We start from the raw sequence: 15705 nt of genomic DNA on the forward strand, positions 1-15705 counted from the left end.
CTAATTCTAACCCTAACTTTGATGTAAACCCTAAACATAATTGTAACCCTAACACTATACCCTAACTATAAACTAACCTTAACACTAAACCCTAACCCTAACCTTAATCCTAACCATAATCGTAAACCCTAACCCTAACCATAATCTTAAACCAAAACCAAACCCTAACCTTAATGCTAACCCGAACCATGATATACACCCTAACCATTATCATAACCATAAACTTAAACCCTAACCCTAATCATAACCCTAATAATGATGTAAACCTTAATCCTAACCATAATACTAACCTTAACTCTGATCCAAAACATAACCATAAACTAAATCCTAAAAATACCCCAAGTTATAATTCTAGCCCTAACCCTAACTATAATTATGCTTACCCTAACCCTACCTTTGATCTAAACCCTAAACATAATTGTAACCTTGACACTAAATCCTAACCATAAATTTAACCCTAATATTAAACTGCAACCGTAGCCCCAACCCTAACCATAATCTTAAACCAAAACCTAACCCTAACGTTGATGCTAACTCTAACAATGATGTGAACGCTAACCATTATCATAACCCTAACCCTAATCATAACCCTAACCTGAACCATGATGTAAACATTATTCATGACCATAACACTAACCTTAACCCTAATGCTAACCATAATAATATTATAATATTATAATATAATTTATTTTAATAAAAAGATACTATATAATTATATATTGATTTATTAATGTTTTCCATGTTGCACTCTGCGACTGCCACTAGCACATATACCTTAAATTTTAATTTAATCTATATAAAATATGCCGAGAGATATCCTTCTCGAGGTGCCTATTTTTAATGAAATTACACCCTAAAGTCAAATAGGCACCTCGAGAAGGATATCTCTCGGCGTATTTTATATAGATTAAATTAAAATTCAAGGTATATATGCTAGTAAATAAAGTAACTACAAGTATCTTTTTAAGGAGATACCTTTATATGGAAAAGAGTTAATGTTTTCAGTGAATACTTTAATAAAGTAAAATTAAAAACTAATAAAAGATGAAATCTTAATCACGTGAATTGCTAAACTATTAGTTTCAACAATTAAATAAAATAAATTCAAGTCAAGTCAAGTCAAAGACTAAAACCTATTACAAATTTTCAGCAAATTTAAGTGATTTTGAATATCCCTTCATTTTCGACGACTTCAACAAATTGGTTTGTAGTTTTTAGCAACTAATATATAACTTCTGCATTTGTATTGATGGAAGGAGTATAGGCACTCATTATAGTCTATAAGGTGACAACTTTCTAATCTCTTGTTGTTGTAGATTTTCAGAAAGATTTGTAAGTCATAGTGGTCTCTGAGTTTTCTACGACCTTGTAAAGATTTATTTGTCTCTCTTAAACACGTATTGACCTAAATCTTGGCTAACGTACAGAGGCTTAGCCGATATGTTGCATTAGTGTAGCAATTTTTTAATCAATTATTTTTACTTTGACAAAGTAGAGTCTTCTGTACCTATTAAGTTAGTATTACAATCAAGATATGAGTTAATAGTAATTTTGCATGGTTTAGTAGGTTAGATCCATAGGAAGATGTGACATTTATTGGAGAATTAAAGTGGAGTTATTTTTTTTCTTTTAAAATGAGAGATTACATAAAATAATTGGTTGGCTCTTAAAAGAGTTAAACATGCTTACCTTGAGATAGATTGACCTAATTGACTAATGAGTTAAAAGGAATACCTTAGGGCATTATTGATAATCTATTTTGTTCAACATAAATAGGATTCAATCATTGAATATTAAGAATAATTTTTATATTGATTTACATGATTATGATGATTTCATTTAGATTGTGTTGTGATGTAAATTTGGTAACATGAAGATGATTTTGTGTAAATGTCTTGGATACAAGAAAGGATAAGTTCTTTAGGATCTCGGAATTGAAATATTATTCTTAGAGAACAGTAAAGGTTAGTATTGAGAATTAAGATAAAGTTTGTTATACTTCAAAGATATTGGAATCCTATCCTCCTTATGAATGAAATACCGAATATTTATAAAGCTTTATAGAACCTAAGAAAGGATGTGCTCATCAAGTCCCCATTGAATACTATTTATGATGTTATTAAATGCATTAGGGTATTTATACCCAAATTTAACAATTGCAATACCAAGAGGATAAAAGCATATTTGTAAAGATGTACTTTCAAACTATACCTTATAAGATGAATGATTGGTGTACTCCCACCTCCTTAATGAAAGAGTCCTTGAAGATCATGGATAAGGTTTGGGCTAAGAGATAATAGGTTATTGATTTGTGCATGATGAAGATTATTGGTGGAGCTAATAGAGTAATGTTTAATAATGATTTATACAATAACTATGCCCACATCCTATTGATCATAAAATTATTTTGGCTCATATTAGGAAAATGATGACGTTCTTATAAGAATCGCATTTATGTATTCATAATTTTGTGCATTTTGTATAAATGACAAAGATATACATCTATTTAGAATAATTGCTCATTGAAGGCGAAATCAATTTCATTAAGTAGACTTGTCAGAAAGCATAGAGTAATACATTAGTATGCCCATATGTGTTCTTACTTGTTCTTAATATTTTGGTAGCTATTATTTGCTTATGTACATGTGGATGCATTCCTATGTTTTCTCCATATTTGGGATAAATTATTGTTATGTTTACCTCTTGAAATAGGCATGATTGAGATAGAGCCGAGATCTCAAAATGATTTTAGATAGTTAAGCAAGGATTGATTGCTTTTGTCTTCATATGTACATTATATACATTTTGTGTGCCCATGATATCATTATAGTAGTGACAAAATGTGGATATATCATGGTGCACAAATTCCATTACTCTTGTTAGTATCACATTGCTAGTCTTCCTCGTGTTGGGCTGGGTATCTTTCGTGTTATGAAAGATTTCAGGGAAGTCTAACTACTTCGTGGCAGGGTGGAAATGCGCTCTGACGATGTTCTCACCAGTGATGTGCTCGAGGGAGACAGATGCCAGGGGTTCCTATCAGGGCGGTCATCTTAATTTGGTCCTTGTGCATTTATTGTATTCGATCTTGTGGTCTATTGCAAAGGTATATGTTTCCCTTTTTTTTTTGCTTGTTTACTTTGAATTTGTGCTGAAATGTAATTTTGTAACTCTAATCTTGTATATTTGTACACATGGCATTAATGTATGCTTGATTATATGTAATTTGTGAAATATGTTAATTTGATATTATGATGGTCCTTACAAATGATATTAGGAAACAAAATAAATCCTATCCTTTTAAAACCACATAATTAAGGAAACACATTGGGTATGTCCTTCCAATGTCTTTGATGCTCCAATTTGAGAATCAAGATACTTTGTTGGAATTGCTGCATCTTCCAACTTTCTCTTCTTCAGCAAACCACCATTGCTGCCATATTTTGATTGAGCAATCCCAAGAACTTGAGCAAATCAAATTCCCATTTGGGTTCCCTGAAATAGTCTGAACAGAGGAAGTATGACTTGTGATCATTACGTACCTTCAGTTTAGCATTATTCAATGCTAATTACTTATGCACATATGCAACCATGTTTTATGTGTGGCCATCTTTCATTGAGATTTTCAGTTAGACAACCATATGCAAAGGCTGTGAAATTTGGCTCTCGAAGGAATTTCGACAATAACACCTCTAATGCATCTAGAAATTCCTTTGACTGCTGTAGTTTCTAATCGGCAATAAGACTTTAGCATCTACAAACTTCTGGTGCACAAGAGCCATGTTTAGCTCATCTAATTCTTCATGAACAAGCATGTGTTTCTCAACTGGCTGAATGTTGTACTCATCAAGTTGTTGGGCATTTGAACAATCTCCAGACTTTAAGTCCTTTAAAGTCTCAAGTTCTATATAGAGCTCTTCTCTTTGCTTTTCCTGAGATTGATCTCATATACAAGAATGTGCTCTTTGGTTTGGATAATTTGCAGTCTTCAGTTGAGAAAATGACAAGGAAACTTCTTGTATAGGCTTACCCCCTGAAGCTCTTGATTTCTACGAAGAAATGCAGCCATCACAGTGCTTAATGAGATCACATTTCTTCGACCACATTGTGAACTAGTTCAGTCTCTTTGTTTATTGAATTCCCACTTTAATTGCCTTCATCAGACATGTCCATTGACAGTGCACATTGGATATTCACAAGTATTTTATTGAACCGGTTCTGAACAAAATTTTCTCTGAAGTATTGATGCCTTGCATCATATACTTCTTTTATCAGTAACACCCATTTCATCTTACTTACTGTAGCAACCCTGAATTGAGATATTTTACTGTTGGGTCATTTTGCTGCTTGTTTCAGAACTCCATTTGCTATGTATATCTTCAATGGAAGCATACATATGCTTCGGATCTTCTGATATGTTGTCACATAATATGATAACCATGGAGAGATTGCGCAGATATTGTGGGAGCCAGAATAAAGTAACATTAGTCTCTCTTTCATTTACTTTAAAATTAGGTAAAATGTGATTTTCTTCTGTCAGACCAAAAAGATGGTGTTGCTTGTTATAGATAAAATGTTGAGTTGGAGAGAGGTTCCATATCAGAGTCTGAAACTATCCGCCAACAGCCTTCTTGAATGTTCCAAAAGCTTTTTCATCAAATTTATTCTGTGGACTTCATCATGTGATGTGGCGTTCAAAATACTCCCAAAGTGATTATTTTTAATGCTTCGAACTTTGACATTAGCTAAGGGGGCTTTGAGTATTCAATTTTTTCAATTTCTTTTTTTTAAATTGAGTTCATAATTGTCGGCAACAAAATGTTAGTGTCTAATGAATTTATTTATTAAGGTTCAAAGTACCCTTTAATGATATTAAAGTTTTAAACATTTATGATTAATGAGAAGTTGATATCCATGGTAAATATGTAATCAAGTATTACAATACTTGATTTTATTATCATATTATCAGTATTTTCTTATTATTCTATGACCGAACTGATACATATGTATGTGTTTAGTCATCAATTAGATAATGTCAATTAATCTTATAATAATATTATCTTTTGAAGCTTCAAAGAGTGGAAGTAATTGAAATGGAGTTTCACTTTCCTTAAATCAAATATAGACTTATGATAATGACTCATGTATTAATATAATATTATGGTGTGAATGACCTATATTATATGTCTTCACTTTGTTGATTCTTTGTATGACCGACTTTATGAACAAGCACAAGATTGCATTCTTGTGTTCTCATGATATAGTTACGTTACCATTGGATATAGATATATCATACTACACAAATTTCTTTACTCTTGCCAATATTACATTTCTAGTCTTCCTCATGCTGGGTCGGGTATTCTTCATGTCATGAAGAATTCTAGGGAAGTGTAAATACTTTGTGGTAGAGTGGATAAGCACTTTGATAATATTTTTGTCTGCGGTACGCTTGAGGGAGATAGATGTCAGGAGTTCTTGTCATGGTGGTCTTCATGATTTGTTCTTTTTGTATTGATTGTGTTTGACCTTGTGGTCTATTGTAAATGAACATGTTTCCTTACATTTAGCCTTGTTGTTGGCTTGTGTACTCTAACTTTATGTCAAAACATAATTACATGGAATATTTGCTACAATACTAACCTTTCTTTCTTGTTCTATGTCATAACTATGCAAAAAATCTAAAATATAAACACAATCCAATAGAAATCAACAAAAATATAATGATTATGTTCCCTTTCATTGTTAAATCACCATATTGATTTTAAAGTTTACTAGGAGACAACCTAATATAACAAATGTAACTTCAAAAAATAAGTCCTTTTTCTTTCAATCAAAATCTAAAAGAGTGATCGTTACAATTCTTTCTTTACTTCATATCTCAAGAGTTATACTCTATCTTAAACACGATTTATTTAACCTTCACTAATGCTACTACTATATTTCACTCAAGGAACACTGTGTAGAGCACAAGACTTGGGCATTTATGCCACCCACTTATTAATCACACTTATGCTTGCATTTGTTTCTATGTATACACTATTCATCAATTATATGATCTAGGCCCATTTTAGTTTCAAAACAAGTTTGTTGTCTTGAGGTTATCCTTTTGGTCATAAACTTGTCATACCCTAATTTTCATCTATAAATTTAGACATGATAGACTCCTCACCTTGACCCTTCCTACCTAGGATTGACTAAACATAAGATGATATTTTGTTGTTGTATCCTTATATTTAAAGGTATTTAATGCATTTATTCTAATCATTGAATAATCGAGGAATCAATGCATATTTAAACACACTTTAATTGATGCACTAAATTGAATATTTCTACACAATCATTCTAGGAACATTCACACAATGAAAGGTTGTTGTTTTCAACTATTCATACACATTCATGAGGATTGACATTGGAAAATATGTTCCATTATGACATATTGCCATTTCCACAAAGGTATTTATAATATTACTAGTCCATAGATATCAAGAAATACAAAGGATGTGAAAATACTTTAGAAAAAGTGATTAAAAATAGTTTGTATATCATATATAATAAGTTTGCAAATGTAGGACTATATCATGGATGTTGATTTTTACAAGGTTTCCATATTTGTCCCTACATAAGGTAATTTCCAATTTGATACCCATTATTCCTAAAATTAAAAATACATTAAATATAGATTTACAATAATTTTAATATATATTTTAATTATCAAACTAAATACATTTAGTTTTGTTAAAATCTCCTCCATTTTAATTATTAACTCAATATATAATTAACTAAACTAAATTAATAATTCTAATGTTTATACATTTGATTAAATTAATATAAACTAAGTCCAAATAATTATATTTTGTTTTACACTATTAATTATCTTACTATTTTGTAGTTTAAGACAATGTTTATATTTTTCAAAGACAATGTTTATCTTTTTCAAAAGCTTTTGATCAAATAATGCACAAAAAGAAAAATGTGAGAATTTGTTCTAAAATTTTGACCATTGAAGTGCTTTGGTAGAAAAAAATCTCAAATTCAAAGCCTTCATACCTTCTAATTTGATAAGTAGGAGGTATTTTTCTGCAATGTGTTAAATTATGGTATTCCCATCAAGATTCAACTTGATTATTTTTGAGTCAAACTCATTGACTCATATTTCTTGAGTAGCACGTAGTTCACACAAACCCATATCTCGTGATAATAATAAATCACTTAGCACTCATTAGGTCCAAGTGATGCTCATAAGAATGAAGCATTGAAATTTTCCAAGAGGTCACCTGTCCCATTATTACTCCAACTTACAATCCAATAAAAGAGGGGTAAAAATTTATTAAATCACAGAAAGAGATACAAAACAAGGAGGGTCACAAGGCTAGCAGAAAACCAAATTACCCAACTCCATCAATCTCCACTAAGTGATCTAGATGAAAAAACATATCCGAAGATAATTGCTCTCTATCCAAAATATTCCAACCTTGCCCATGACTAGAAGCCCATGTAGCCAAACAATCAACAATGCCATACCACTCTCTAGGAATGTGACTAAAAGTAACAAATGCCAAGGAGCCACACAACCAAAGAATCTATCTAATCACCACAACCAAGTGGCAGCTAACCTCATCTAGCTGACACTCATTGAGCAAAGACACTGCCACCTAAAAATTAGATTCACCAGCAATCCGCTTTCAACCGAGAACATAACTACACTCCACTGCATACAAAATGACAAGAGCCTCCATAAGATTATTGTGTGCTTAATTATAAAGTTTCTCCAAACATACTTGAATCAAAGTAAAATTTAGATAAATTACCTCTCAACAATTTCCATGCTTCATTCTTATAACAACACAAGCATTCTTAATAACAAGACCCATATAACACCCATATATATGACCTCTCAAAAATTTCCATGCTTCATTCTTAATAACAACACCCATATATAGGCAATTCATTCATATAAGAGAACAACTTAAGCAAACTACTACTCAATGAATTTACCTAAAAACTATGAAATCAACTAAATCTTTTTAGTTTCGAATTCCACCTTAGTGACCCCAAAGTTTCTGGGCGATTGTTCCCTGCACATTCTTTTATCATTTCGTGGGGCTAAAACCAGTCATCCGGATTCCCTTGTCCATTTCATTTTTTTTCTTTTTCCTCTTTTGCTTTTGTTCTGCACAATTCACGAAATGAAAAGGAATGCGATCTGGAGCCCAATTTGGACGCTTGTGGAAATTATTTGGAAAGTCTCCATTTAAATCAAAGTTCCTTTGGGAGACTTTACACCTGTTCCACTAAGGTTTATTATTATTTGGAAAATAACATCGCCCACTTGTTGGAATCGTTAGTCCTTTTAAGATATGTACTCTCACAGCCCACTCCCATATTTTGACATATATGTGTTAGAAGAATGTATGATGTTGAATTGGGTGTGGCTTTTCTCTTTAGAGACAGAGAAAGAGAAATTCGATTGGTGTTTGTACGATATTATTATGAGATGGAAAGGAACGGAAATCTGATTTTTTTATAGTCTATCATGCCGGCAATCTGTATATGGGCTTACAGATAGCTAGCTTACTTAAATGAGACTACCTAGTATTCTTTACAGGAGACACGAGACGCACATATAAAAACAGAAGAAAATTTCTTTATAAGACTTATGTTTATATAAAAGTTTCAAGATGCAGTTGAGTCCTGCGCCTAACAAACTGTGATGTAGCCTTTTTTTTTTTTTTTCTCCTGATTGTTTCCCAACAACAACAAATGGTTTCTTTTCCCACTTTTGGATCATTTGTGTTCCTGGGGTTTTGCAGACTTGGAATTTGAGGGGCGTGTTGAAATTATCTTGGTGTGGCTAGTGAGATGGCAACGGACCAGACACAACAGAATTGGACTAACTTCTCTTCGGATGTTACAAAACTGGTATGTTCATTATTAGGCCTTGGCTACTTTATTTATCTCATACAAAAAGATGCAAGAGGAGCGTACAAAAAGAGGGCATACTGGAACCCAGGAAATGCCTTCGTTCTCAGCGCTTTGACAATTCAGGTTCTCTCATACTTGAACAGTAGCATCACTGTTAACATTTCTGACAAGCCCAATTTCGAGGAGGTGGCAATGTTGTTCAGCAATCATCTCCTCATTGATAGTGGAAGGCTCACAATATGTGTATTCATGGGTTATTTACTGCCTGGAATGGCTCGCTCTGGATCTGGAGGTGATTGGGGAGATATCTTTGCCTTGGCCATTAGTTTATTCACTGATATCGTTTCTGAGCTCTACTTTCTCCACAAGAGCAAATACCTCTTCAATTTCTTCAACAACAAGAAGAAGTTTCATACCATCAAGGAGGACTACAATTATGTGTATGACATAGCTGAGCAATTCTGGGGAGCCCCGAAATCTATTATTACATTGATTCTCAAAAAGATGTATTTGATGATTACGAAGAATTTGACAAGCACCGTTAAGTTTTGGAGAGGGTGTGCATGCCGCTTGAAAGTGCAGGCAATTTGTGGGTAGCCAACAAGACTTTCTATCAAACAAATAAAGGGCCTTATACAAGCCGGATACAAGAAGGGGACAAGCAACAATGAGTTGATTGCATTGGCGACTAAAAGATGTGAATCTCAAGACTATTCTAATGGAATCCTTGTCAATCTACCTAAGTTTGAGTCATTGCTTCTGGTGAAAGATTATTTCCCCTCTATGGACAAAATGTGCTGGAAGATGACTGCAGTCTCATATTTCAGAATCATTGCCAAACTCTTCCCTACTTCTGAGCGTCTGGCCAGAGCCATGAAAGCATTCAACCAGGCAAAGGATTTCACGAATTTCTTAGAAAGTTCAGACATCCAAGAAAGTGACATGAGCTTTCTAGACAGCTTGGTTATCGAGGCCGATCAGATGAGCAAGGCCGCAGACAATGAGTTCAAAAAAGTGCAAAAACCTGTTTCCTCACAAGAAAACGTTGTTACTGTTGACGCAGCAATGGAAGTTATTAATGAACTTCTGCAATTGGCTAAGAATTCTCTCAAAGAAAATGGGCTATTTCAACATGTTGAAGGTGCAGGGGTTCAAGATTCAAGGGACTTGAGAAAAGTAGTACCCAGCTACAACTTGTACAGAGTGAGTAGTCTGTGCATAGAGTTGCTGCAAAGGAATGATGATGACATTATAGAATTGAAGGATCTGCAGATCAAGATAGAAGACCAATTGGATTCTGTAATTGCTTGTTGTGTTCTACAAGTTACAACCAAGTTGGTAAGGAACTGCAAGGAATGGGCAAGGGATTTTGAAGAAGACAAAATATGGAATACAGCTTATATGGCAGGGAAGGTGAAGGGGGTGCTGGAAACCTGTTGCGTGAGGCCCAGTTGGATCGAACCCCAGGTGCACAACAGCGCGGAAGTTGCAGATATGCCAGACACTTAAAATGCTTTTGTAGGTTTTTTCAGAGCCGCGTGTGCCATTAGTAATAATTATTGTAAAGGACTAGAGCTCTCTTTTTCTTGATAAGTGATGCTACTACTACACCAATCAACTCACTGCCCTACAAATTTGAATATGAACTGTTTGAATGAAGTATTTCTAGTATTTTAATTCGTTTTTTTTTTTAGAGCATAACTATTTTTATCCCTCGGAGACAAGCATTTTCCTTCAGAGAATACAAATAGGACTCAGCGTGCCTCTAAAGGAAATTGGATAGTGGTGTATAGGAAGAGGAAGAAAACTGAGGTCTAGTTTAACATGTATTTTCATTTTTAGATAAGGCGTGGAGTAAACTTTTGATATAGAATATGTTTCAGAAATAAGATACTGGCAAATAAGTAGAAATGTAAGCATTTGATTACTGGGAGACAATGGTTTAGTAGGTCGGATTCTGGCTTTGTTGCACCTGTGTTGATAGGGTTTGCTTTTTATCCTTTTTTTTTTAATAATTTATTATGGGTTTAGCTCCTTTAAGCTGATTTGAATTGATAAATTTTTTTTATTATTAATATTATTATATAATAATAAATATATAATATTATATTATTTTGGTGCAAGTTGATGTCACACCAATAATATACATAAAGAATAATGATATAAGTATAGTAGAACATTAATACTAAATTCAAAAGTTATTAGATAACATCAATGGATTCAAGCCTCCACTGTGGATATACTTGGCAATGATGTCATTTTGTTTGTGCTCGCTTTGCAATTTTAGAGGACACATTCCAAAATGTAAACATAGGGAACACACTTAATTTAAAAAAAAGGTGTAAAGTATAGTTAAACTACAAGTAACTTAGGTTAGTCAACAAGACAATATCACTCTTCTAGATGCTTTTGCCTATGTTAGGCTAAGGGAAGTGTATTAGTGTCAAAAAAAAAAAATTCTATAACTCTAGAAGACACAGTTTAATCACTACCTCATCATCTCACCAAAACCTTACTAAAGAGTTTTTGCCACCTTGGTTTTTGCTAGCCTTGAGTAGCAAGCTTGGCATATTTCTTTCAATCTTCTTTATTTGATGGATGTCCATAACTTGCTTCATAGTTCCCTATATTTTGATGTAGGTTGCAAGGATACTATCAAAGGTTGGGTGATCTGACTTGAATGTTTTGAAAGTATTTCTAACAAATCCATTTTGCTCATTTTTTGCAATCATAACATCTACTAGCCCCCTGCATGCTTTGCAACTAAAATCCCATGTAGCTCATGCTATTCTTTTGTGTGGAGACATGACATCTTGGAGTATTTGGAACTGCAAACCAATTGTGCCACATGTCCCCCAACAAGATGTGGGAATTGAACCTAAATGGATAGTGAAGATAGGTTTACAACTTTCCCAACATTATAAAACCTTCAAAAAATTTCTAGTGCTTTGTTTTGATTGACCATAGTATTTTCTCCCACTTTCATGAGAAAAAAAGCCCTGCAAAAACAACACAAACCAACAAAAAAAACTAGAATAAAATTTTAAAATCTATAAAAATAATAAACATTGGCAACTCCATCAAATACTTCAACTTAAATAGTTTCCAATGCACTAATATTGCCAATTTAACAAGATGAAAAAATCAACCCCCACTTAGAAATATGAACTAATAATAAATAATGTAATATATAATGTAAATAGACATTATTATTACTACTGTTGTCATTAATGTTCTATTAGTACTCTTTCACCATTAAATGCTTCTCAACTCATCCCCCAAAAAGGATATGCTAGTGTTATAACTATCTAAACAAGCTCAAGTATGATGTGAATTCCTTTAAAAAAAAAGGTAGAGAAGAAAATGTGCATGGAGGCTAGTGAAGGAAAAAGAGGGAATGAGCACAACAAAAGATCAAAGGTCCAAGAACAAGGGACAACATGAATCCATGCATCACCATATATTATACAATTTAAATTCTTTAAGTTTCATTTAATTTTTTCCTAACATTACAATTACTTGCAAGATTAATTTGACTAGTCAATTAAAAACATAAAATATATATTATATTATATATTATATGACTTTATTATATTACATTTAATATAATATGGAGGAGTCACAATACATAAGAGTCATTTATTCTTCATACAAAACAACATCTAATAAAAAATACAAAATCTACAAATCATAACAAATTTTTACACAATTCCCACTACGATTTTCTTAATTTGCCTTCTCAATGCTATAAAAATGCAAAAAATCTAATAAAAAACAATTTTCTTAATTTTCCTTCTCAAATTTTTATTAGATATTGTTTTGTATGAAGAATAGCTGTTGCTCAATACATATACTATTACAACACTACAAAAACAAGAACATGACAAATGTGTTTGTTGCTATTGAATTGGATTGTAGTCTAAAATAAAATAAATTAATAACGAATATTTTAATATTGAAGCCCGAAACAAACGCGAGCAAGTAGCGGGTCTCATTTCCGTGGATCCTTAGAATTAAATTACAACCAATCAGCAATCGAACGGGGATATCCAATGGTCACAATTCCATCTTGGCATTCGCTCCGGATCACCGGAGATCCAACGACCAAAAATGGCTGGGGCTTGTGAAGCATCTCCTATAAAACACAGACGGCGGGGAAATGTTCAAATCAAATCAAAACAGGGCATCTGAAGGTGTTTTCGTGTTAGGGTTTCAAAGGCGAGCGTTCGATCAAAGAAAGATGTCTGGAAGAGGCAAAGGCGGTAAGGGGCTCGGCAAAGGAGGAGCAAAGAGGCACAGGAAGGTCCTTCGCGATAACATCCAGGGAATCACAAAGCCTGCCATCAGGCGTCTGGCCAGAAGAGGAGGCGTCAAGCGTATCAGTGGGCTTATCTATGAAGAGACCAGGGGCGTTCTGAAGATCTTCTTGGAGAATGTCATAAGGGATGCTGTCACATACACTGAACATGCTCGCCGCAAGACAGTTACCGCCATGGATGTGGTCTATGCCCTAAAGAGGCAGGGCAGGACTCTGTATGGTTTCGGCGGTTAAATGCTCTGGTTTTACTCTTTTTTCTTTCTGGTGTTTCTTAACACCACTCTCCTTGATGGAATTGTTTGCTCAATGCCTTTTGGGGGTTAGCTAAAATCTGGTGATTTTGAATTCTATTTAAGGAATCTGTTCTGTACATGTATTTATGTTGAATAGTGACTTATGATCTTACAGGTATATCTATTAGGCAATTGGTCTCATGTGAGTGCCAGTCAGATTCATTAGATTATGGGAGTTGTGAATATACATAAGAGGATAAAAGTGTAAGAGAATGAACAATTGATCTTTGGAATGTACAATTGTAAGAGTAGTTGATGTTTGGAATGTATGGGGATAGTGTCTTTATCTTAAGTTTTATGAGAACTGTTAAGTTTTTAGTTATGTGGTTGTAAACATATCTAGAAAAGGATTATCGATCAAATCGAACACTAGAATGTGAAATTAAGAAAGGGTGGATCAAGATCTGTAACAGAAGAAAATATAGATCAAGATGTGTGGCAGAAGAAGTGGCATTAAAAAGGAACTAGGAAACTGTAACAATGCAGTGTTCTTGTGGATATTAAAATTATTCTTGATTTCAAAGATTGATGGTCTTACTTTTGATTTCAAAGATTGATCTTGTGGATATTAAAATTTATGATACTCTTGTCTCACAGATTGGTGGCTTTGTGGCTTAGTGGAGATCAAAAGGAACTAGAAAAAATTATGTAAAAAGTTGCGATTTGCTCTTATATCAATTCAAGGTTTCTAAAATCTATTGTTTGTACCTTGTAAAAATTTTAAAATGCCATAGCTTCTAAAAAGCATCTGAAGTTGAATTGTTTGGCTTATGAGATGGCTTATGAAATGATTCTTTGTATCATTTTATCAATTCTTTGTTGGTTGAGTAGTATTTGTTTCTAGTTGTGTTTTTGTGGCTTTTGCTCATGATTTTTGAAAAAAGTAATACCAATACTCCATAATATACATGAAAAAAGTAATACCAATACTCCATAATATAGTAAGCATGACATTGTCATTGTTATTCTTTTCAATAGCTTATACATACATTAATTTCAACATGATCTTTTGCTAGTCTAGAGCACAACCTTTTTCCAACACATGGAGGAGCAAGATCTTCCATAAAATTATTAGTTTGTTGTCCTTTAGGCATAGAAAATAATTGGATGGCCTCTAAACTATCACTACCAATATGTCTAATCCTAACATGACTAGGATTCCTTTTGGACAATCAATTGGTATAAATCTTCAAAATCCCCCAAGGGGGAGGCCAACCTTATATATGGATCTTCCTTTTAGCATGTCGACTTGTCTTCGACAAGGGGAGACCCTTGCCACAACACATTAAGCCCAAATTTTGAATTACTTATGATGACTAACTTATATTCCGTGATCTAGGTTTTTCTGCAACTTTGACTGTTAATCGAAAACTAAGTTTCTAAAACACATCCAATATTCAACTGTACCCAGATCTTAACTTAGGATATGTTAATAAATTAGTGAAAGTGTGTAACCCAACTTGCAATTGAAATAAGCATCTCTCTCTACTCTCGGATTTTGAGAGCTTACTTGCAGTGGTTAGTGGTAGAAACAAAACATTAGTGCCCTTTTGAATCCTCTGTTCCTCCATGCAAATAATTGCAAATCCTAACATCTCTCCACAGAAACATTAGGGCATAATTTCTTTTCAAACGCTGACATAGAAAGTTTTATTCTGTACACATGCTACCCGAGGCTTGCTGAAGCCATTCTTTCCTTCCAAATAGGCGTATGGGGAAACACCAGTTGGTAAGGTGGAAAATTTTATTCACATCAATGTTCAAACGTTTGAAATCTCGACACTCGATGGAGTTCATTTCTTGCTTCATTGGGTTGGGAAATTTAAAACTTTGGCCATGGGGATTAAAAAGACCGTTCACATTGGCAACTCCAGGACTCTTTTTCTTTTAAAATTAGTTTGAATGTGAAATAAAATTCACTTTACATTCAAAGTATTTAAGAATGTTTTAAAACATTATTAAATAGTGATTTAAATTGTTTCTTTATCTAGAGACTGATAATACTAGTAGTTGCAGGGGGAGTGTTTGCAACAAGAGAGGCCGATAGGTGTGATTGTAAAGGCATAGAGAAAGAGAGCAAATAAAAGCAAATAAAGGGAAAGATGCAAGGAAAGCAAAAAAATAGAAAAAGATGTATATAATAAATTTCCATGAGTCTCACACAAATTACAA

At 33.4% G+C, this 15705-nt stretch overlaps 1 protein-coding gene across 1 annotated transcript; it reads left to right on the top strand.

Annotated features, from left to right (window-relative positions):
* Nucleotides 1–13066: 13066 nt before the first annotated feature.
* LOC131075825 (histone H4) lies at nucleotides 13067–13825 on the top strand. The gene has a single exon (XM_058012725.2). The coding sequence runs from the start codon at nucleotides 13082–13084 to the stop codon at nucleotides 13472–13474; it is 393 nt and encodes a 130-aa protein (XP_057868708.1). The 5' UTR covers nucleotides 13067–13081; the 3' UTR covers nucleotides 13475–13825.
* Nucleotides 13826–15705: the final 1880 nt, after the last annotated feature.

Source organism: Cryptomeria japonica, chromosome 3 (assembly GCF_030272615.1).
Source record: "Cryptomeria japonica chromosome 3, Sugi_1.0, whole genome shotgun sequence".
Lineage (NCBI taxonomy): Eukaryota > Viridiplantae > Streptophyta > Pinopsida > Cupressales > Cupressaceae > Cryptomeria > Cryptomeria japonica.